Here is a 24,444-nt window from a genome sequence, read left to right as displayed (position 1 = left end):
ACTGTGCCGCCCATAGTCCCAAATCATAGATCTGCAGTAAATGGGTTGAACCTCACCTATTTTTGATTGTTGGCAAGGTTTTTAATGCTTAAAAAAAGATTATTGTGTTAAAAGGTTTACACTAAAAATTAACAATGAAAATTGATATAATTTATAGGGTTATTTAAATTCCATTTAGTTTGAGTTTTAGTTCAGTTATTTTGTTTTAGAGATACAGCGGGGAAACAGGCCCTTCGGCCCACCGAGTCCATGACGACCATCTATCACCCGTTCACGCTGTTCCATGTTTTCCCACTTTCCCATCCGCTCCCTTCACATTGGGGGCATTTTTTTTTACAGTGGCCAATTAACCTACAAACCCGCAGTCCTTTAGGATGTGGGCGGAAACCGGATCACCTGGAGGAAACCCACATGGTCACAGGGAGAATGTGCAAACTCCACACAGACAGCTGTGAAGTCCGGTATCAAACGGGGTCCCTGATGCTTTAGGGCAGCAGCTCTACCAGCTGCGCCACTGTGTTGCCCATCGGGTGAAAAAAAACACACGTTCTTCATTTTCTCCCTGATCTTTGGGTTGATTGAGACGATTCCCAGTTGGTGTAAGGCAGCAGATGCTCTGCTCTGCTAATCATCAAGGCCTTTCTTCCATCACATCACCATTCTCCTGCTCTACCCACTGATCTCTGGGATTATTAATATCTAGAAATTGAGTCAGAGGGTTATAATCATACACCGCAGAAACATGCCTTTTGGCCCAAGTCGTCCCTGTCCAAATATTTTTTAAATGCTATTGCAGGTACCTGTCTCAACTACCTACTCTGGCAGCTCGTTCTATACACCCACCACGCTCTGAAGAGATTTCCCCTCGGGTTCCTATTAAATCTGTTGAGTCTTTTACCCACATTGGGGATCGAGATGCAGAAGACATGGGTCTAATGTGAGGGGGGGAAAAAGATTTTAGAGGAACCTGTGGGGCAACCTTTTTTACACAAAGGGTGGTAGGTGCATGGAACGAGATGCTGGAGGAGATATTTGAGGCAGGTACTATCAAAAGGGACATCTGGACAGGTACATGGATAGGATAGGTTTAGAGGGATATGGGCCAAATGCAGGCAGGTGGAACTAGTGTAAGTAAGGCATGTTGGTTGGTGTGGAGAAGTTAGGCCGAAGGACCTGTTTCCAGGCTGTTTGAATCTATGATTATGAGTCACAAAGTTCATTCAAAACTGTGTCTCTGTGGGCTCTCTAGGGCAGAGACTTCCAAAGATCTGGCTCTCTCAAAGTAAAGTAACTCCCCATCTCAGTCTGTGGTGATACCCCCTTTATTCTGCTGCTGTGGCGTTTGGACTTGTGCTCCTCAGCTGAACCTCACCAATGCAACCCCATTGACGTCCCTCTGGGGCTTCTTTCCCTTTTGCAGGTGTCTGTGACGGTGGAGAATCGCCTCCTCTCCCAGTTGCCGACTTCGCCTCCTGACGTTGAGGCTATGAGAGCCTTCTTGATATTACCAGCATTTCCTCTTTTCCAAGACTCCAAGAGTTATTTGACCTTTGCACTTCCTTTTGCCGCCGCCATTCTCCACCTGGACGCCAACCCAAGCAAAGTGCTGGGTAGGTATTGAGCATGTCTGGAGATGATTGTGTCACTCAGCTTGGCAAGGGGCCATTCGGCCCACCAAATCCTTACTAACCATAAAGAGCAACTTACCCTTCATTTAGTTTAGTGTAGAGATATCGCGTGGAAACGGGCCCTTTGGCCCAACGATTTTGCGCTGACCAGCAATCACACTATGATATAGAGCGCTATGATATCCCAGTTTTGCATCCTGCACCCTAGAGGCAATTTACAGAAGCCAATTAACCTACAAACCAATACATCTTTGGAGTGTGGGAAGAAAACCCACGCGGTCACAGGGAGAATAGACAATAGACAATAGGTGCAGGAGTAGGCCATTCAGCCCTTCGAGCCAGCACCGCCATTCAATGCGATCATGGTTGATCACTCTCAATCAGTACCCCGTTCCTGCCTTCTCCCCATACCCCCTCACTCCGCTATCCTTAAGAGCTCTATTCAGCTCTCTCTTGAAAGCATCCAACGAACTGGCCTCCACTGCCTTCTGAGGCAGAGAATTCCACACCTTCACCACTCTCTGACTGAAAAAGTTCTTCCTCATCTCCGTTCTAAATGGCCTACCTCTTATTCTTAAACTGTGGCCCCTTGTTCTGGACTCCCCCAACATTGGGAACATGTTTCCTGCCTCTAATGTGTCCAATCCCCTAATTAGCTTATATGTGCAAACTCCAAACAGAGAGCGCTCATAGTATCACTGGCAGTAAAGAATAGGTGATGTTTTGGAGTAAGGGAGCAATTTAAAAAAAAGCAGACTTGAAATCGGAGGGACTGAGAGGAATAGTGGATGAGGGGCCAGTGAGAGAGAGTAGGGATGGGTGCTACAGTGGATGATGCTAACTCTACCAGATCACACTGCAGTTTCCTGATATTATGTGAACAAACTCATGGATAAACAGGAGTGTCTTCTCTTCTTTTCTTCTTCCAGATAACTGGTGGTGTTGGGTGGGCGCAAACTACTTTGGCCGATTGGTGGAGCTCTATAAAGATGCAGTTGTGTACCTGCTGACCAGAATGAGAACGGTGCTGTTGGCTCCTGTATTTAGCCATTACATCAAGGATGCTCTTCAAGTTTTGGAAAAGCTACACAAGGTACCTATTAGGATTGGTTGATGCGCGGCACAGTGGCGCAATGGTAGAGTTGCTGCCTTTCAGCGCCAGAGGTCCGGGATTGATCCCGCCTGCAGGTGCTGTCTGTTCAGAATTTGTACGTTCTCCCTGTGACCATGTGCATTTTCTCCGGGTGCTCCAGTTTCCTCCCACACTCCAAAGACGTACTTAATTGGCAAGTTGTAAAATTGTCTCTCGTGTGTGTAGGTAAGTGTAGTTAGGTAGGATCGCTGTTCGGCGCGGACTGAAGGGCCTGTTTCCGCACTGTATTTCAATCTCTGTATCTCTATGACAGAAATGTATTGTCACCTCGACGTCACCTATCCATGTTCTCCAGAGATGCTGCCTGACCCGCTGAGTTACTCCAATGGGTTGTGTTTTTTTGTTGTTGTAAACCAGCATTTAGTTCCTTGTTGCTATGTACTAAAGTGCAGCTGGGTCTGAATAAAGGCATTTGGACCTGACTGGAGTGTGGGACTCTGTTGGCTTTGGAAGGGTGTCTCGGTCACCTGCTCAGGGAAGCAGATGAAAATAATAGCCAGAGGCCCAAGGAACTGCAGATGCGGGAATCTTCAGTAAAACCCTAAGTGCTGGAGTAACTTAGCGGATCAAGCAGCAACTGCGGAAGAAATCGATAGGAGACAATAGACTATAGGTGCAGGAGTAGGCCATTCGGCCCTTCGAGCCAGCACCACCATTCAATGTGATCATGGCTGATCATTCTCAATCAGTACCCCGTTCCTTCCTTCTCCCCATACCCCTTACTCCGCTATCCTGAAGAGCTCTATCTAGCTCTCTCTTGAAAGCATTCAGAGAACTGGCCTCCACTGCCTTCTGAGGCAGAGAATTCCACAGACGTTTTGGGTTGGGACATTTCAGCAGAAAATAATAACCAATCGGCTGCAAATTCAGGTGATCTCAATGGCCTAGCAGCTTGGGTGTGTTGGGTTAAAATTGTTACTTTTTGGATTTCAATTTTGGGTTAACTACAAACTGCACATCACTCCTGGTAGTTGCTAACTCCTTGCATGAGTGTTGTAGCACTCCTTGTATGAACCAAGGTAGGAGTTTGATCCTGTGATTTTTTTAAACCTGGAAACAAGAGTGCCACCACTGAACTAATCTTTCCTTCCTTATCATGGCACAGGTGAATACAATCGCTAACCATGTTGACTATAACCTGTTTTACATCCATGAACTCAACAACTTGGTCAACATTGAATCTGATTATCTTTACTGGGCGTCCCAACATGCTGGAGTGGTAAGTGCACCCCTTCAAATCTGTTACCGTTTTGTAAATTGGAGCGGCCTCTTAATTCTCTTCTCCACTTCTCTGTAATTAACATGTGTTTTTATTTTGCAGAAACTACAACCGGCGATTGCAGAGGTAGGCAACACCTTTTAAATTATTTTTTTAAATGTTGGTCAATTTAGTTGAATTGATAGGGTCAAATTACCCTATCACATCAAGGGTGGCACAGTGGCACAGCGGTAGAGTTGCTGCTTCACAGTCCCTGAGACCCATGTTTGATCCTGACTGCGGGCGCTGTCTGTGCGGGGTTTGCACGTTCTCCCTGTGACCGGGTGGGTTTCCTTCGGGTGCTCCGGTTTTCTCCCACATTCCAAAGACTTGTTGGTGAATTGGCTTCAGTAAATTCTCCCTAGTGTGCAGGATAGAACTAGTGTATGGGTGATCACATGTCGGCGCGGACTCGATGGGCCGAGGGGCCTGGTTGCATGCTGTATCTCTAAACTAAGCAGGCCTCCCACATTCCAAAGATGTGGTTTGTAGGCTAATTGGCTTCTGTAAATTGCCCCTAGTATGTGGGATGCGATGCTGGGATAACGTAGAACTAGTGTACGTGTGAGCATTGGTCGGTGCGGACGCGGTGGGCCAAAGGGCCTGTTTCCTCGCTGTATCTCAAAACGAAACATCCCCAGGTTGTGGCAGTGTATTTGCAGTACAACAGACTTGCACAGGTAAGCTTGGGAAGAGCAAGATCCCATGTGAATGCCCAATCTTTGTTCAGTGGTTAGTCCGAGTGAGAGGTTCTTGTTAATTTTCACTGCTTTAAGTAATGTGGATCTCACTGGCATATTATAGGAAAGATGTTGTCAATCTTGAAAAGGTTCAGAGAACATTTACCAAGATGTTCCCAGGGCTCAACGGACTGAGCTATGGGGAGAGGTTGAGCAGGTTCGGGCTTTATTCCTTGGAACTCAGGAGGATGAGGGGTGATCTCCTAGAAGTGTACAAAATCATGAGAGGAATAGATTGGGTAAACACAGTCTTTTGCCCAGAGTAGTGGAATCGAGAACCAGACGACATAGGTTTCTAGGTGAGGGGGGAAAGATTTAATGGGAACCTGTGGAGTAATTTTTTTTGTACAAAGGGTGGTGGGTATGTGGAATGAGCTGTTGGGGGAGGTAGTTGAGGCAGGTACTATGTGAATTATAATTCTAAATGGAGAGTGGCACCACTGAACCAAAGCTGAGACTCGTGTTCCTCTGATTCTCAGGACAGTTACATGTGTTATTTGTAGGGTTGCTGTTTTGTCTTAAGATGTGTTACCTGATCTGTTCCAGGTCCCTGTTGCTTTCTGCACCTACCCCTTTGTTTTGAACGCCCAGGCAAAAACAAAGATGTTACAGACTGATGCTTCTTTACAGATGCAGGTACGTTGTATGGAGATTAATGCTATAATGTAATGGGATGTTGCATCCAGGTACAAAATGCCACTACCAACCTACTGTCACAGACCTGTAAACCATTGCAAGCCTTCAGCTCTGTTTTTGCTCAGTTGGGGGATGGTGCAGGGATGCAGTTAGTAGAACTACTGCCTCACAGGTCGAGTCACCCTGGTTCAATCCTGGCCTCTGGTGCTATCTGTGTGGAGTTTGCACGTTTTCCCTCTGGATGCTCTGGTTTCCTCCCACATCCCAAAGATGTTCAGTTTGATAGGTTAATAGACCATTGCAAATAGCCCCTTGTGTAGTTGGTGACAGAATTAATGGGAATGTGGGGGGGAAGCGGATAAAGGGAGGGAGAATTAGTGAGGGAATCGGATTACTCCATGTGCAACCAGGGACTTGATGGGCCAAATGGCCTCCTGTGACAAATTGGTTTATTGCTTCGCGTCCAAATGGCTGGCTCTTTTCATGATGCCTTTTACCAGCCAGAAATATCTTCACCAACAAATCACAAAGTGCTGGAGGAACTCAATGGATCAGGCAGCATCTGAGGAGGGAGTGGATGGGCGATGTTTTGGGTCGGGACTCTTATCTTCGTCAAACACTTGCTTGGTTGCCATATCATTTTTAATTCCATTTCTTCCACAGCCTGTAACTCGCTCAGGCATGTTGAGCCAGCACAATACACATTTCAGTATAAAACCCATTCCAACAGAAACTTTTAATTTATCATTAAAATAATTTAATGTAGAATCAAGGAACTGCAGATGCTGCTTTACAAACAGTGCTGGAGTAACTCAGCAGGTCAGGCAGCATCGCTGGAGGACATGGATGATCGTCAGGTGTACAGAGAAAAACTTTGTTTGACATGCAATCCAAACAGATCAGATAATATTATAAATAGATCCAATCAGTTCAAGCTAAAGTACCACAGATAGAGCAAAGTGAAAGAAACAGAGTGCAGAATTACAGTTCTCAGCATTGTAGCATAAGAAAATAACTGCAGATGCTGGTACAAATCGAAGGTATTTATTCACAAAATGCTGGAGTAACTCAGCAGGTCAGGCAGCACTTCAGGAGAGAAGGAATGGGCGACGTTTCGGGTCGAGACCCTTCTTCAGAACACATTGTGGCAATCAATTCCTTAGATAAAGCCTAATGTCGTCAATGTGCTAGAGGTGAATCGAACAGTATCCTAGTTCTATGTTATCCCTCTTTCTCATCCACTCCCTACACATTAGGGGCAATACACAGAGGTCAATTTACCAACAAACCTGTACTTCTTTGGGATGTGTGAGGAAACCTGAGCACCTGGATGAAACCCATGCGATCACAGGAAGAATGTACAAACTCCACAGGGACAGCACACGTAGTCAGGATCGAACCCGCTGTAAGCCAGCAACTCTATAACTGTGTCACTGTGCCCCCCCCCCCCCCCTGCATGTTGCAAGGGTCTCTGCCTCTAACAACTTCACTCTGTGTCCCAGATTCCAACCACACTCTTCAAATTCCAGAACCTGATCCTTGAAATTGTATACCAAGAGGTGGCATCGGCTCTCTAAACCTGGAATCTGAGATGGAGACACAATGAACTGCAGATGCTGGAATAGAAACATTGAAACATAGAAAATAGGTGCAGGAGTAGGCCATTCGGCACTTCGAGCCTGCACCGCCATTTAATATGATCATGGTTGATCATCCAACTCAGTATCCCGTACCTGCCTTCTCTCCATACCCCCTGATCCCTTTAGCCACAAGGGCCACATCTAACTCCCTCTTAAATATAGCCAATGAACTGGCCTCAACTACCTTCTGTGGCAGAGAATTCCACAGATTCACCACTCTCTGTGTGAAAAAATATATTATCCTGAGCAAAGCAATAAAGTGCTGGAGTACCTTCTGCAGGGATGCTGCCTGACCTGCTGAGTTACTCCAGTCTTGCTCTGGCATCTGAGATGGTGGCTGATGCATTAGGAAAGTGTGACAGGTCTCCTGGAGTTTATAAGAATGCAAGGTGATGACTTAATTGATGGGTATAAGATCTAGTCCAGGAATGTGTGGAGAGGATGTTTCCTCTATGGGAGATTCTAGAATTGGAAATCATTGTTTAAAAAATAAGGGGTCAACTATTTAGAACCCAGATGAACACAGATACTGTATCCTCTCATGATCTGACAGAGGTGTATACAATCATGAGAGGAATAGATAGGGTAAATGCACATTCTTCTACCCAGAGTAGAAGAATCAAGAAGCAGGGGACATAGGTTAAGGTGAGAGGCGTCTGTTTTAATAGGAACCTAAGGGGCATCTATTTCGCACAGAGTGGTGGGTATATGGAATGATCTACCAGAGGAGGTACTTGAGGCAGGTGTTCTAACAACATTTAATAGTTATTTGGACTGGTACATGGATAGGATGGTTTAGAGGGATGTGGGTTAAACTTGCCCTCACTTTCTGGTTCTTGATCCTCCACAAAAACTCTCAACATCGGTGCCCCGCGAGGATGTGTAATCACCCCCTTGCTCTATCCCGTGTATGTTCGCTATTTTGCGTCCAAATTTTGCTTTAACTCCATTTATAAATTTGCAGAGGATGCCACCAGAGCAAAATAGCGATAGAAAACTTTGTAACAGGGTGTCAAGACACCACCCTCTCCATGTCAGCAAGACACCAGGGCCAGTTATTGACTTCAGAAAGCGAGGTGGCGTAAATCAGCATCAATGATGGTGAACTGGGGATAGTCCAAGATCTTCAAGTTCCTAGATCTAAATATCGCCAACAACCTGGCCTGGATCAGCCACATAGATGCTACAACCACGAATACACAGCAATGCCACCTCTTCCACAGGAGACCAAGGAGGCTCAGCATGTCTCCTTTCCAACTTCTTCAATCTTACTATACACACACACACAATATCATACTTAACCACAAGAGTGTAAGAATAGTAGATTGCACTGAGGCAGTACACAGGAATTGCCATGATTCCGGCATCATTTTGCATAGTTCAAATTTCAAAAACCCTTAAAATTAGTCTTAACTTGGCCTTTACGAGTCATTGTTGGATATAAATGTGAAGAATGGGAATGTTTCAATGAATATGTCAGAAAGCAATGTAGAATGCGATAGGATGTTGATAAAAGCAATGTAGAATGCGATAGGATGTTGTAAGCTGGAAAGAGTGTGGAGTAGGTTTACGAGGATGTTGTCAGGACTCGAGGGCCTGTCCTATAGGGAGATTGGGCAGACTAGGAGTTTATTCCTTGGAGCACAGGAGGCTGAGTGGTGATCTTATAGAGATATAATAAAATCATGTGGAGAATAGATAGGGTGAATGTACAGAGGAGGATAATCAAGAACGAGAGGACATACGTTTAAGGTGAGAGGGGAAAGAATTAACAGGAGCCTGAGGAGCCACCTTTTCATACAGAACATAGTTGAGGTGGGTACTATGACATTTAAAAGGCATTTGGTCAAGCACTTGGATAAGACAGGTTTAGAGGGTTATGGACCAAACGCAGGCAGGTGGGACTAGATCATCTTGGTCGTTGTGGGCAAGTTGGTCCGAAGGTCCTGTTTCCGTGCTCTATGACTCTATGACTCCAATGGCAAATACGAGTGTTGGTGTGGGTTACATTAGAGGAAAAAATTGAATTTAGTTCAGTTTATTATTGTCATGTGTACCGAGCTTCAATAAAACGCTTTTGTTTGCATGCTATCCAGTCAAAGAAAAGCCCATACATGAATACAATCGTGCGCTCCAAGGAATAAAGTCCTAGTCTGCCCAATGTCTCCTCATCCTGACAGCATCCTCGTAAATCTTCTCTGCACTCATTTCAGCTTATCAACATCTTACCTAGAGCTTTCCACATTGCTCTCTGATGTACCCATTTCAACATTGCCATTCCTCACATTCATATCCAACAATGGGCCTTCATGGCCAACCAGAGAGCGGTCCTGAGCTACTGTCCATCTCATCGGGAACCCCTGCATATCTTTGATCAGACGTTACTGGCTTTACCTTGCACTAAACGTTATTCCCTTATGTATGTGTACACTGCGGATGGCTCAATTGTAATCATGTATTGCCTTTCCGCTGGTTGGTTAGCACGCAACAAAAGCTTTTCACTGTACCTCAGTACACGTGACAATAAACTAAACTGAAAGAGAAACTAGGGAGGAAGGGTCATGAGGTGCTTTAGAAAACCTGTGGAGCGTTCAGGCGGTCCATGGCAAGGATGCTAACTGTGCCTCTTGTTACAGGTAGCCGTGAACAGGACCAGTCTGGAGAATATCTTCATGATGCTCACACTGGGGCCATTCCGCACCACCAGCCCCTTCCTTGTCCTGCACGTTCAGCGGGCCAACCTCGTCAGCGACACACTGAGAGAGCTCAGCATTCATTCAGATGTGGATTTGAAAAAGCCTTTGAAGGTAAGAGGATTACTGCTGCAGGCACAGTAAAGGGTCAGATTACTGTGCCTTACATTATTTTTGAAGCAGTCAGGAGTGGCAGCTATGTGATTTACTAGTTCCTTTGTGTCCTGTCGGCAGCTTTATTCATTGGCCTTGTAATTGTTGGCGAGGCCACACTTGGAGTATTGTGTTCAGTTTTGGTCACGCTGCTGTGAAGGGCAGGAAAGAGTGCAGGGGATGTTGCCAGGACTCAAGGGACTGAATTGTAAGGAGAGGTTGGGCAGGCTGGGACTTTATTCCCTGGAGCCCAGGAGGCTGAGCGGGTGATCTTATAGAGGTGTATAAAATCATGAGGGGAATAGATAGGGTGAATGCACAGAGTCTTTTTTCCCAGGATTGGGGAATCAAGAACCAGAGGACATGGGTGCAAGGTGAGAAGGGAAATATTTAATATGAACCTGAGGGGCAACTTTTTCACACAGCACAGCATGGCATGAGCATGGAACAATATGCAAGAGGAAGTGTTTGAGGCAGATACTATTAGATTCAGTATGTTTATGTTGGAGATAAATAAATATTTGTAAGATCAGGAACAGAAGGCAATAAGGAAGTGGTGCAATGATGGGGAGGGGAGTGAATGACTAGAACTAACGAAATATACAACAGGGACTATCGCAATAATTAAGAAACATTTAGACAGGTGCATGGACAGGACAGGTTTAGAGGATATGGGCCAAACACAGGCAGGTGGGACTAGTGTAGATGGGACACGATGGTCAGTGTGAGCAAGGTGGGTCGAAGGATCTGTTTTGATACTGTATGTTTCTATTGACTCTCTAATATCTCTGATAGGGTGAGCCCAAATGTGTTACTGTGCTAGTTATAGAGAATTATCAAGTTATACAGCCAGAAAACAGACCTTATTGCCCAACTTGTTCTTGATGACCAAGTGGTCATTCTGGACTGGTCCCACTTGCCCTCCAAACTCTTCCTATCCATATATTTGTCCACATATCCACTTCTATAACTTCTTCTGGCAGCTCGTTCCAGACACAAACATCCGTCTGAGTGAAAGAGTTGCCCCCGCGGTCCCTCTCAAAACTCCTCACTCACCTTAAGCCTGTGCCCTCTGGTTTTAGAATCCTCTCCCCTGGGACAAATTCACGTAGTCACAGGGAGAACGTAAAAACTCCGAACAGACAGCACCCGTAGTCAGGATTGAACCCGGGTCTCTGGCACAGTGAGGCAACAACTCCACCAATATGCCACCCTCTTAGTTCAGTCCAGTACTGAGGTACAGCGAAAAGTTTTTTTGTTGCGTGCTAACCAGTCACCAGAAAGACAATACATGATAACAATCAATCCATTAACAGTGTATAGATGATAAGGGAATAAAGTTTAGGTCCTAGATCTCCCTGTTCCACTACATTCTCCAGGGCTCAGCCATTTACTGTTGGAAGCAGATTCTGCTTCTTTGCCTTCTTTGTCATGTGCTGCTAGTAGCAGGTTGCACTAATGGAGAGACAAAAACTCAGCCAAACCCACTGACGGATGATGGGCAGAAATGGCCAGAACTGTTACAGACGGGAAGAAAGAGCCAATTACCCAGTGTTGGAGATTACAATATCGAGACCTGCAGAAGATAAGATGCTATAAGAAAATAACTGCAGATGCTGGTACAAATCGATTTATTCACAAAATGCTGGAGTAACTCAGCAGGTCAGGCAGCATCTCGGGAGAGAAGGAATGGGTGACGTTTCGGGTCGAGACCCTTCTGAAGGGTCTCGACCCGAAACGTCACCCATTCCTTCTCTCCCGAGATGCTGCCTGACCTGCTGAGTTACTCCAGCATTTTGAAGATAAGATGCTGTTCCTTTTACTTGCACTGAGGCTCCGTGTGACAGTGTGGGAGGCCACAGCCAGAAAAGTCAGGGTGGGAGGGTGTAAAAGTAAAATTTTCTCTGTAACTTTTGCCTTCACTGGGCAGCACGGTGGCACGGCAGTGGAGTTGCTGCCTCACAGCACCAGAGACCCGAGTTCGATCCCGACTACGGGTGCTCTCCGTACGGAGTTTGCAAGTTCTCCCTGTTGGTTTTCTCCCGGTGCTCCAGTTTCTTCCCACACTCAAGATGTGCAGGCTTGTAGGTTAATTTGCTTCTGTAAATTGTCCCTAGTGTGTAGGATGGAACAGGTGTACGGATGATTGTTGGGCGGCATGGACCAAAGGGCCTGTTTCCTCGCTGTATCTCTATAAACTAAAACTACAGATCCTTAGAGATTTACACTTTAGAGATATAGCGCGGAAGCAGGTCTTTTGGCGCACTGAGTCCACGCCGACCAGCGATCACTCTGTACACTAACCCACACACTAGGGACAATTTAACAATTTTTACCGAAGCCAATTAACCTACAAAGTTGTATGCTTTTGGAATGTGGGAGGAAACCGAAACAACCGGAGAAAACCCATGCGGTCACAGTGAGAACGTACAAACTCCGTACAGACAGCACCCATAGTCAGGATCCAAACTGGGTCACTAGTGCTGTACGGCAGCAACTCTACCGCTGCGCCACCGTGCCACATCATCTCTGTGCGGTAGATGGGAGGAAGAGGGAACGTGGCCTGGATCTGATTCTGCTGACTTGTTGCTGGTGCAGGTGGTGTTCCTGGGCGAGGAAGCGGTGGACGATGGAGGGGTGACCAAGGAATTCTTCCTGTTGCTCCTCAAGGAATTGCTGGATCCCAAGTATGGCATGTTCACCTACTACGAGCAGTCCAGACTCCTGTGGTTCTCAGAAAAAGTGAGTGCCGTCTCTCCTCCCCTGCCTTCTAGGTCAGCTGATGCTGTGCAAAACAACCTTGGGTCTTCTCTCAACATTGTGAACCCCGGCAATGCTTGAACATGTGCAGGCCCTTCAGCCCATCAAATTCACTCTGCCATTCTACCACAAACCTATTCTGCCACTGACGGACACAATATTCTGGAGTACCTCAACGGGTCTGGCAGCATTCCTGGAGAGTATGGATAGGACATGTTTTGGGTTGCAACCCTTCTTCACACTGCCCTGAAGAAGGGTCACTCTGAAGAAGTGTCCTGACTCTAAAGGTCACCTGTCCATGTTCTCCAGCGATGCTGCCTGTCCCACTGAGTTACTCCAGCATTTTGTGTCTTCCCTTGGCAAACTTGGCTTTGTCTTCAGTTCCTTGTTTCTACATTTTTCTATTCAGCCATTCATTGAATTCACTGATCCTGATTGATCTGTGCCTTGATTCCATTTACCAGCTTTAACTCTTTATCCCTCAGCATCCTTTCTCAATAAAACCTGTCATAGAATTTGCGAAGAAAGCCAGTGTATGTGTGATCGCTAGCCGGTGTGGGCTCAGTGTTTTCATGCTGTACCTCGAAACCTCCGGATGCTAGTCTTGTAAGTTTGCCTCTGCCGGACCTCTGATTTCTTTGCCTGACCTTATCCTCCTCTCCTGTCCCAAATCCCAGACGTTCGTGGAGTTAAACTGGTTCCACCTGATCGGGATCCTGTGCGGCTTGGCCATCTACAATTTCACAGTGGTGGACCTTCACTTCCCTCTGGTGCTGTACAAAAAACTGCTGGATGTCCCACCTTCCCTGGAGGACATGAAAGAGCTCTCCCCCACAGAGGGCAGGTGAGTGTCCTGTTTAATTCTCGCACGTCTGACCCATACTATGGCTACGAGGCAGGGAGAGAATTTACACCTTCGATACAGTTTGTAATCTTTTTTCACTCGAACATAAAAATGGAATTAGTTCAGTTTGGTTCCGTGTATTATTGTCACGTGTGCCGAGGCAGAGTGAAAAGCTTTTTTTGTTGCGTTGTATCCAGTCAGTCATACAGCACTTCAGCCCAACTTGTCCATGCCGACCAAGATGCCATTTGCCTGCATTTGGTACATATCCATCTAAACATTTCCTATCCATCCAGGGCGGCACGGTAGCGCAGCGGTAGAGTTGCTGCTTTACAGCGAATGCAGCGCCGGAGACTCAGGTTCGATCCTGACTACGGGTGCTGCACTGTAAGGAGTTTGTACGTTCTCCCCGTGACCTGCGTGGGTTTTCTCCGAGATCTTCGGTTTCCTCCCACACTCCAAAGACGTACAGGTATGTAGGTTAATTGGCTGGGTAAATGTAAAAATTGTCCCTAGTGGGTGTAGGATAGTGTTAATGTACGGGGATCGCTGGGCGGCACGGACTTGGTGGGCCGGAAAGGCCTGTTTCCGGCTGTATATATATGATGATGATGATGATGTACCTGTCCCCATTTTGTAATGATGTTATTGTAGAATTGGACATAATTTTAAAACAAATATTTAATGAAATAAAATGTTGCTTCAACATCTGTTTTTTGATGTTTGACAAAGCCACCAGAAGATTTTTGCCTATCAATACCACCAGTGATGTAAAGTTGACGCAGGTGATTTGGGTACTTTCAAGGGAAGCATTTTCAGGTACCATGTTGGTATATGTCAGATACAGACTGTCCTCAGGTAATGAATTTGTTCTGTTTTTACAGATGTTTTTGTTAAGTTGATTTTGTCAGGAAGTACACAACATTCAACATGGTAGCGATGGTTCCACAATGTTGAATGAATGACATCAAAAGCACAGAAGACAGATAACAAAGAACAATTATTAAAAATGGGGGGAAGAGAGGAAACTAGTTCTGCCATTTTGTAGGCATAGATGTGTGTACTTGCACCCGATTTTTGAATGTAATAATATGGGAGATACAAGGAACCGCTGATGCTGATTTACAAAAAAGAGATACAAAGTCCTGGAGTAACTCAGTAGGGGAGAACATTTGCATTAACAAGGAACTGCAGATGTTGGTTTATAACAAAGATAGACACAAAGTGCTGGAGTAACTCTGAGTACACTTGACAAGGATCGATAGGTTTTTTGGATTGACAGAATCAAGAGAAGTGGGGCTGAGGTAAAAGATCAGCCACAGGTTTATTAAATGGTGGATTATGCACAATGAGTGAATACTGTTTTCTTCTTCCTATTTCGTAGTTTCTAGTTCTGAATTAGTCAATGTCCACCTGCATATCCTGAGACAAGGTAATCCATGTGATTACAGCATGGGGACTGAAATGTTGTAGCAAAACATCCAACTTTAAAGATATTTCACTCCAAGTTCTCTCTGCCTTCTGTTTGCTTGACCTGAGCACCATAAGTTACAGTCGCAGAGTTTACATGGAGTAGAGTTTGCTGCTTTACTGCCAGAGACCCGGGTGTCTGTACAGAGTTTGTTTATTCTCCCGGTGACCATGTAGTTTTTGTCCTGTTTCCTCCTATATTCCAAAAACGTGCTGGTTTGTAGGTTAATTAGCTTCTGTTAATTGTCTCTAATGTGTAGGATAGAACTAGTGTACGGTGATTGCTGGTTGGCATGAACTCAGTGGGCCGAAGTGCTTGATTGCACGCTGTATCGCTAAACTAAACGAATAATTTTCACAAATCAACTCAGTGTCGTCTTCCGGACTTTGCTTTCAGGAGCTTGCAAGAACTGTTGGATTACCCTGGCGATGATGTTGAAGATACCTTCTGTCTTACGTTTGCGGTAAGGGCTGTTTACCTGAACAACTTGCCTTGAGTTGAACTGTGGGATTGTAACTGGGGGTTGCATGCTTTAACTTGCCATGTCATTGCCCTCCAAAGCAGGTCCTATTGGCTTTAAATTGCCTGTGGGATTGCAGATGTAACCCATTGAGCAGTACTGACTCTTTGTAGAGCAACCGCACGATGGCACAGCTGGTAGAGCCGCTGCCTCGCTCGCCGGAGACCAATCTCAGAGGTCAATCTTGACTTTGGGTGCTGTCTGTGTGGAGTTTGCACATTTGTATGGTTAGGAACAGCTCCATCCAAGACCGTAAGAAATTGCAGAGAATTGTGGATGCAGCCCATACCATCACACAAACCAATCTCTCTTCTATTGACTCCATCTGCACTTCACGCTGCCTCAGCAAGACCACCAGCATAATCAAGGACCAGTCGCACCCCAGACACTCTCTCTTCTCCCCTTTCCCATTGGGCAAGAGATACTGGTGTGAAAACTCACACCACCACATTCAGGGACAGCTTCTTCCCAGCTGTTATCAGGCAACTGAACCATCCTATCACCTAGTAGAGAGATAGGGGTCACAAACAGATTCGCCCCAATATCTTGCAAAGGCGGGGAGCAGGCGAGGATGTCCTGCTATGCTTTTGTTATTCTTTCCTCTAGTTTTTAATTCTTTTTCACATTGAAACGGTCAGATTCTTCGAGAAAACTATGGTGTGTCGGAGCTGCAGGAATTGGTCTCTGGCGGTAAGAACCTAACCGTGAAGAAGGAGAACAGGTGAGTCTGCTTCTGTCTTCATCGAGTTCTGTCGGAGGCAAGAGCTTATATTTTTTGGGGTAAAATAGCACGCCTCCATCAATAATCAAAATCTGAAAAGGGAAATGACACTGTCCAAACAGATCAGATAATACCACGCATAAAAGCACAGTGACGCACTGGTAGAGTTGCTGCCTCACAGCGCCAGAGTCCCGGGTTCAATCCGGACTACAGGTGCTGTCTGCATGGAGTTTGTACATTCTCCCTGTGACTGCGTGGGTTTTCTCCGGGTGCTCCAGTTTCCTCCCACACTCCAAAGACGTGCAGGTTTGTAGGTTAATTGGCTTTGGTAAATATTGTAAATTGTCCCTGTGGAACTGATGCGCTACAATGCTGCAAATTATATTCTGCACTCTGTACCTTCCCCTTTGCTCTGTCCATTGTAGTTCAGTTTGACTTGATTGTGTCTAGGTATGGTGTTATCTGGATCTGTTTGGATAACAAGCAAAACAAAGCTTTTCACTGTACCTTAGTACACGTGACAATAATAAACCTGAACCTTATGATGGGGCTTAATCGCAGTGATACAGAATACTTGTTTCCACTTGTTGGAGCATCTGAAAATAAGGCCAGAAAAGCAAAATAGTTACCAATATATATATATATATATATATATATATATATGCTGATTGTTTCCAGCATATTTTGTTTATGTTTATATATATAAATATAAACATAAACATATATATATATATATATATATAAACATAAACAAAATATGCTGGAAACAATCAGTAGGTCAGGTTGCGTCTGTGGCTCGGTGGAACATGTTTATGTGCCAGAAAATTGTTCAAGATTCACTCAGTCACACAGCAAGGAGACAGGCCCGTCGGTTCAATGTACCCATCTATGCTCATTCCAATTGCCTGGGTTTGGACCATATCCCTCTAAACATTCCTATCCATGTACCCTTCCAAAAATTGTTATTGCATTTGCCTCAACCACTTCCTCTGGCAGTTCGTTCCATCACTCTCTGAGTGGAAAAAAGCTGCCCCTCACATTCCTATTGAATCTTTCCCCTCATAAACCGATGCCCTCTAGTTCTTGATTCCCCAATCCTAGGAAAAAGACAACATGCATTCACCCTATCTAAGCCCCTCATGATTTTACAAAAGACCCATACCTATGTAAGATCACCCCTCAGTCTCCTATGCTCCAAGTAATAAAGCCCGAGGCTGACCGACCACTCACTGTATCTCAGGCCCTCAAGTCTTGGTAATCTCTTCATAAACCCTCTCTGCACTCATTTCAGCTTAATGACATCTTTAGTTTAGCACGGTGACCAAAACTGAACACAATACTCCAAATGCAGCCTCACCAACATCAACGTCTTCTACAACAGCAACATAACATCACAGCTTCTATACTCAATTCCTTTGCTGATGAGAGCCAGCCTTCTTCACCACCTTGGAGATTTGTAGGTTAATTAGGTTCTGTAAATTGGCCCTCACATGAAGGATGCAAAAGTGGGATAACATGGAACCAGTGCGAATAAGTGATTAATAGTCGGCGTGGACTCGATGGGTTGAATGGCCTGTTTCCATGTTGTATTTCTAAAAAAAGTTTTTAATTTGGAAAAAAACCCCGCTGTCTTTTTCTCTACCAGAATGTTTCAAAAGTACTTCATAGCTGTAAAGTGCTGAAGTCACAGAAGGCATAATGTGAATGCATGTTCTTCCTCCTCCAATGGTGCCACGCTGTTTAAATGCAGTGATAGTCTAGATGAACCTTGTCAAGTCTTGAAGTGTGATTCAGACCCTCGGCTTTCTAATTCTGATGAGAGAGTGCTACCCTCTGAGCCAACCCCAGTTGTCTTTGATCTGAAAAACAACTTTCAGGGGGGTAGAAAGCTGGAAGAGAGGTGGGGACAGGGCAAAACCTGCCAAGTAATGTGGAGACAGGTGAAGGGGTTTTTTGATAGGCAGATGGTTGGACAAAGGCCAAAGATGAGAAGATAAAAGGTGTGAGATAAAAAAGGAAGAGATGAGAATTGTGAAGGCAGAGAAAGGTATATAGGTGGAAGAGGCGAGGAAGGAGAGAACTCAGTATGAGTCCAGGTTGGGCAGAGGAAAGAGTGGGGTGGGGAGGGGGGGGGGGGAAGATACTTTAGGTAACCAGTTGCTTAAAATTGGTTTGTACCCAAATGGAATATGAGGTGCTTCTCCTCCAGTTTAAAAAAATTAGATATCGCCTCTTTTGTGGTTAGATATAGCCTCGTCTAAAATAATAAGGACAATCATTAAAAGATACGGCAGTCTGACCTTTTGAACATTCTTTAATCAGACTTTATCGGACTTTATCTTGCACTAAACATTGTACCCTTTATCCTTTATCTGTGCACTGTAGACCACTTGATTGTTAACATGTATCATCTTTTTGACTGGATAGCACGCAAATAAAAGCTCTTCACTGTACATTGGTACATGTGACAATAATAAACTAAACAATTCTACGATGAGATGCAGAAGATCCTATTAGAGGTCTTAAATTTATCCCCTTCATACATAACGTTGTGGGTAGACTTCACCTTAGTCGAGGATGTTTATCGACTGAGTCGATCATTTGCCATGCTTCTCTTTTAATCCTCTTGGCCACTTCTCCTTTTGGTCCTCAGGAAGGAATTTGTTCAAGCCTACGTGAACTACATCTTCAACACTTCCATCCACGAGCTCTTCTCGGCTTTCTCCACCGGTTTCCTAAAGGTCTGCGGAGGGAAGGTACTTCAGCTCTTTCAGCCCAGTGAACTGATGGCCATGGTGGTTGGAAACACAAGCTACAATTGGAAGGAGCTGGAGATGGTAAGAACCCTCAATGACCACAGAGAATAGCTCCCATTGCTGCCCCCTTTCCTGCACTAAACCTTAGTCAAAAGCAGAAGGAGGGAAAGCAGAGATTAGGTTTTATTAGAAGGAAGCTCATGCTGGGAATGCAAAAGTTATTATTGGGCCCAGCGATGGCTAGGTCTCGTGAGAAATATAATCATGGGTCAAAGATGAGCTCTAAGGAAGTCCTCTCTTTCAAAATGGCTTGCATGAGCTGGATCCAACTTGTTCTGAGAAACACGCAGAAACTCTGTCCCTTTACATAGAACGTGGTAGATGAACACAACCTCAGTCCAAACAGATCAGGCAGGGTAAAGTCGCCAGCAAAGCCTCAAGTGAAACAGAGCGGGACGAGGCAGCCATTTTACAACCAAACCAAGTGCTGGAGGAGTTCAACAGGTCAGGCAGCATCTGTGGAGAGAATTGGGAAATGTGCAGGGAAATTCTTCTGTCTGAAGATGGGTGTCAACCCGAAACATTGTCTGTCTATTTCCCATCACAGATGCTGCCTGACCTGCTGAGTTCCTCCAGCATTTTGTATTTTGCTGAAAATGTCTTCATCTGAAGTCTCCTGTGCAGCCATTCTGCAGACAGATTACCAACCTCTAGGGGAGAAAGAAAATTGAACAAAAAATCCACAGACTGCATCGCTGAAAAGTTAAAAGCGGTTTTATATAAACAGCCCAATTGGGCTAATTCTGTTTTGGTCTTCAGCTTCCAGGGTGGTATTAATCAGCCGACCACTAGATGGTGATGATGAGCTTTGTCAGCTGCAGAGCTTTGCTACAGTAAAATATATCAACCAGAAGTGACTCTGTAGCCAATTGGGAGAAAGGCACACCAGATAACCCGAGCATCTTGCTACCTACTTTAATATGTGATGCACTCATGTACCTGTGTGTGTGAATTATATATGTGTGTGTGTTTCTATGTAAGTGCATATGTTTCTCTGTCGGCGTGCATGTGTTTGCAAGGTGTACAGTTTTCTCATGCAATATTTTGTTTTATTTAATTTTTTTAAACTAGAGTACGATATACAAAGCCGATTACCATCCTGCACATCCGACTATTAAAACATTTTGGGAAGTTTTCCACGAGTTTCCATTGGAAAAAAAGAAGCTTTTCTTGTGTAAGTCTGGATCTTCTGATATACATCTGATCTTGTTCAAAGTTTGTTCAACATCTCGCTATATTACTGGCCTGGTGATTGGTGGAGGTTTAGGAAGCTGGAAATTTCTTTCCACTCTGAAACATACTTTTCCTGTCCACTTAGTCCCTTCTGGCATGCCTATTTATTCCAGCATCTTAGGAACCCTCACATCGACAGCGCCTAAGGTCAGTATCGAACACGGGTTTCTGGGAGCTGTGAGGCAGTGTCACTACCAGCTGGGCCGCTGTGTTGCCCAATCTGCTGATGTACTTTGGGAGGCCCTTTGCGATTGTTGTTTCCGATCGATTCTAACCTGAACCTTTGTCTTTCTCTCCCTTTCCGCCCCGTAGTGTTCCTGACCGGCAGTGATCGCATTCCCATTTACGGCATGTCAAGCATTCGGATGACCATACAGCCGACGGCAGGAGGGGACCGCTATCTCCCGGTGGCTCACACCTGCTACAACCTTCTCGATCTCCCCAAGTACCAGACTAAAGCAAAACTCTGCACCAAACTCACACAGGCTATAGACCACTATGAAGGGTTTAGCTTGGTATGAGATGAACTCTTTTATTTTCCTTTTCAGTACAAGGGTATATATCGATCCAAACAGCACTTTATTATTATCAAAGACTATTTTGCAAAGTTCAGTCTCGTCCCTTCCTGTTTTAAAAGATTCTTTTTATAATGTCATAATTTGGCAGTAAGTCCAAACCATCGGGTACATTTTAAACACATCATTTTCCACTATATTTTCAGCATTAAGTTCACCTGAATTGTTATCAGTTTTATGAATGAGGAGAATTGATTACAGGTTTGGCTTGACAGTCTTTGCAGGTTTTAATGACGCTCCCTTGCCTTGCTGGAATCTCTATGGCAACACAACCAAAGAATAGCCTAGAATGTGGATGGCACTTGCTTGCTTGTAATGGGCTCTCAATCCTTGTTACAAATCATGAGTACAATTGGTATGGGTAGCAATACAGGCGTCTAGGCCCCTGCCTGAAAATCAGCGCTGATTAGGACCTTTGTGAATGGATTTAAATGCATGTTTGGGGTCCTCAACAATATTGGGTTTTCTTGGAGAGGGGAGGGATCGAGGCTAATGTGAGCAATCATAGAGGCTACGGGAACAGCTGTCAACGACTTCTCGTAAGGGTGGCATGGTGGTGCAGCGGTAGAGTTGCTGCTTCGCAGAAACAGAGACACGGGTTCGATCCTGACCCTGGGTGCTGTCTGTACGGAGTTTGTACATTCTCCCCGTGACCGCATGGGTTTGCTCTGGGTGCTCTGGTTTCACAAGTTATATGAGTAGAATTAGGCCATTTGGCCCATCGAGTCTACTCCGCCATTCAATCATGGCTGATCTTTGCCTCCTAATCCCATTTCCCATTTTCTGATCCCATTTTCTAATCCCATTCCTCCCACACTCCAAAGACGTGCAGGTTTGCAGGTTAATTGGCTTTGGTAAAATTGTAAATTGTTCCTCATGTGTAGGATAGCGCTAATGTAAGGGTTAATCGCTGGTCGACGTGGACTTGGTGGGCCTGATTCCGCGCTGTTTCTCTCAAGTCTACCACTCTTGGTTAAAGAGTGGCTTATCTGGAGGTGGAGGAAGAGTGATCTGCTCTCAGTCTCTCGCCTACTGTCCCACTCTGAACCCTCCCACACCCCTCCCCATCACCAACATTCACCTTCGCATCCCTGAGCTCAACCTCCCCACTCCATTGTCAACATTCGGCTTCTGCCTGGAACGCCTCAGGTGAGCACGGCTCCCTTGAACCTGATCCCTGCCCCGATATTGAGACAACCTTTGTCTCACCTGCTTAGTTTGGAGGAACATAGTACAGTACAGCACAGGAACAGCCCCTTTGGCACACAGTGTGTGTGCCAAACCTGATGCCTAGCTGAATTGATCTCATCTACCCTGTACATGATCCATATCCCTCTATTCCCCGCACTTCCATGTGATGTGCCTATCTAAAGGCCACTTAAATGCCACTATCGTATCTGTCTCCACCCCTGGCAGTGCATTCCAGGCCTCCATCCCTCTATGTAACAAAAATAACTTGGCCCGTCCATCTCCATTAAAGTTCCCCCTTGCCTAGTAGCTGTGCTGTGGGTATGTTGGGGTAACCATAGGGTGCATGCTGCTTTCATTGTAGATGCACAAAATCTGAAATTGGGTATTGGTGGTTTTGGAAATGGGGTAATGTGCATGCACAGCCTCTCACCTCTGTACCACACCCAGTCCCAGGGCACAGAGCAATAAAGAAGAGAGGCAGCCCTCTGCTACCCATCAGTCATAGGAGCAAAATTACGCCAATCGGCCTATCGAGTCTACTTTGTCGTTCAATTGTGGCAGATCTATCTTTACCTCCCAATCCCATTTTCCTGCCTTCTCGCATAACCCTCGCTAATCAAAAATCTGTCCACCTCCACCTTAAAAATACCCAATGTTTCCCCATAAACCTTTGACTCCCTTCCCAGTCAAGACACTGTCAATCTTTGCTTTAAATATGCCAAATGGCTTGGCCTCCACAGCAATGAATTCCACAGATTCACCATTGTCCGGCTAAATAAATTCCTCTTATTCACAAAATGCTGGAGTAACTCAGCAGGTCAGGCAGCATCTCGGGAGAGAAGATTCCTTCTCTCCCGAGATGCTGCCTGACCTGCTGAGTTACTCCAGCATTTTGTGAATAAATCGATTTGTACCTGCATCTGTAGTTATTTTCTTATACTAAATAAATTCCTCCTTGTCTCCTTTCTAAAGATATGTCCTTTTATCCTGAGGCAATGCTCTTTGGTCCTAGACTCTCCCACTAATGGAAGCATCCTCTCCACATTTACTCTATCCAGGCCTTTCACTGTTCAGTAAGTTTCAGAGGTCCCCCCTCATCCTTCTAAACTCCAGTGCGCACAGGCCCAGTGCCATCAAACGCACATCGTACGTTGACCAGAGATCACTTCCATGCCCCATGCTCTGCACTGTCCATCAAGGGATTAATAGCCGTTGCATTTAGAGTGCAGCCTTCAGCTAAGCGTGTGGAATACTTAATTGTAAAGGGAATATACCTGAATGTGATCTGAACATTATAAGCTACCTTTACTGTGTTGATGGTGTAACAGATGCTTATTTGCTGGTCACCATCCAACTGCTACATTAACAGCATGTGGGGAACTCTTTATCCTGTTATAAAATGAGATGGCATCTGATTACGATCTCACTGAATGCTTTGCAAAGTTTGGTCAGTGTTGGTTGCAGATCTTCTGGCTTGAGAGGACCTGCTCATAAATGTCACCTTTCTCCAAACCTCACGGCCAGAGCGGTTTAGCGTTCCTTTCCACTTTCTCTGACTTTCCACAAGATAAAGCTAATGATTTAAATCTGGCTGTCTATGTATCCTTTTTTTTGTTTTAATGACGCTGGACTTTTTAAAGGATAAATAAAGCCAAAAGGTTTGTTGCTTGGTTTTTTATATACTTTTCACCGGTTGTAGTTTTATTTTCCTGGGAGGTGTTTCACTGACGAGTAATGGTGCACAAATACCAATCTAGCCAGGGAACATGCAGAGAGTGATTCTGTTCCCAGTATAAAGTCATCAGTTCATAAGTTATAGAGCAGAATTAGGCCATTTGGCCCATCAAGTCTACTCCCCCATTCAATCATGTCATAAGGGCGGCACGGTAGCGCAGCGGTAGAGTTGCTGCTTTACAGCGAATGCAGCGCCGGAGACTCAGGTTCGATCCTGACTACGGGTGCTGCACTGTATGGAGTTTGTACGTTCTCCCCGTGACCTGCGTGGGTTTTCTCCGAGATCTTCGGTTTCCTCCCACACTCCAAAGACGTACAGGTATGTAGGTTAATTGGCTGGGTAAATGTAAAAATTGTCCCTAGTGTGTGTAGGATAGTGTTAATGTACGGGGATCGCTGGGCGGCACGGACTTGGTGGGCCGAAAAGGACTGTTTCCGGCTGTATGTGTATGGTATGGTATGGTAAGTGACAGGCCGAATGGCCTCATTCTTCTCCTATCAAGTCCACTTCGCCATTCAATCAGGACTGATCTATCTCTCCCTCTTAACCCCATTCTCCTGCCTTCTCCCCATAACCCCTGACACCCATACTAATCAAGAATCTATCTCTGCCTTAAAAATATCTCATGACTTGGCCTCCACAGCCTTCTGTGGCAAAGAATTCCAGATTCATCACCC

The 24,444-nt window shown here is 45.2% G+C and overlaps 1 protein-coding gene across 1 annotated transcript in view; it reads left to right on the top strand.

The window, feature by feature from the left end:
* The window catches only part of LOC144595776 (putative E3 ubiquitin-protein ligase HERC3), a 58,960-nt gene extending 36,116 nt beyond the window's left edge, over window positions 1-22,844 (top strand). Inside the window, exons 13-25 of the mRNA XM_078403413.1 lie at window positions 1,421-1,610; window positions 2,558-2,721; window positions 3,887-4,000; window positions 4,103-4,126; window positions 5,326-5,415; window positions 9,692-9,862; window positions 12,500-12,643; window positions 13,339-13,505; window positions 15,373-15,439; window positions 16,135-16,217; window positions 18,871-19,054; window positions 20,105-20,207; window positions 20,579-22,844. Coding sequence (XP_078259539.1) covers window positions 1,421-1,610; window positions 2,558-2,721; window positions 3,887-4,000; window positions 4,103-4,126; window positions 5,326-5,415; window positions 9,692-9,862; window positions 12,500-12,643; window positions 13,339-13,505; window positions 15,373-15,439; window positions 16,135-16,217; window positions 18,871-19,054; window positions 20,105-20,207; window positions 20,579-20,787 — 1,710 coding nt within the window. The 3' untranslated portion in view covers window positions 20,788-22,844. The remainder of the gene's footprint in view (window positions 1-1,420; window positions 1,611-2,557; window positions 2,722-3,886; window positions 4,001-4,102; window positions 4,127-5,325; window positions 5,416-9,691; window positions 9,863-12,499; window positions 12,644-13,338; window positions 13,506-15,372; window positions 15,440-16,134; window positions 16,218-18,870; window positions 19,055-20,104; window positions 20,208-20,578) is intronic.
* The last annotated feature ends 1,600 nt before the right edge of the window (window positions 22,845-24,444 follow it).

This window comes from Rhinoraja longicauda, chromosome 1, assembly GCF_053455715.1.
Source record: "Rhinoraja longicauda isolate Sanriku21f chromosome 1, sRhiLon1.1, whole genome shotgun sequence".
Classification (NCBI taxonomy): Eukaryota; Metazoa; Chordata; class Chondrichthyes; order Rajiformes; family Arhynchobatidae; genus Rhinoraja; species Rhinoraja longicauda.
Note: the sequence above shows the minus strand (reverse complement) of the source record. Positions and strands in the feature narration are given on the sequence as shown.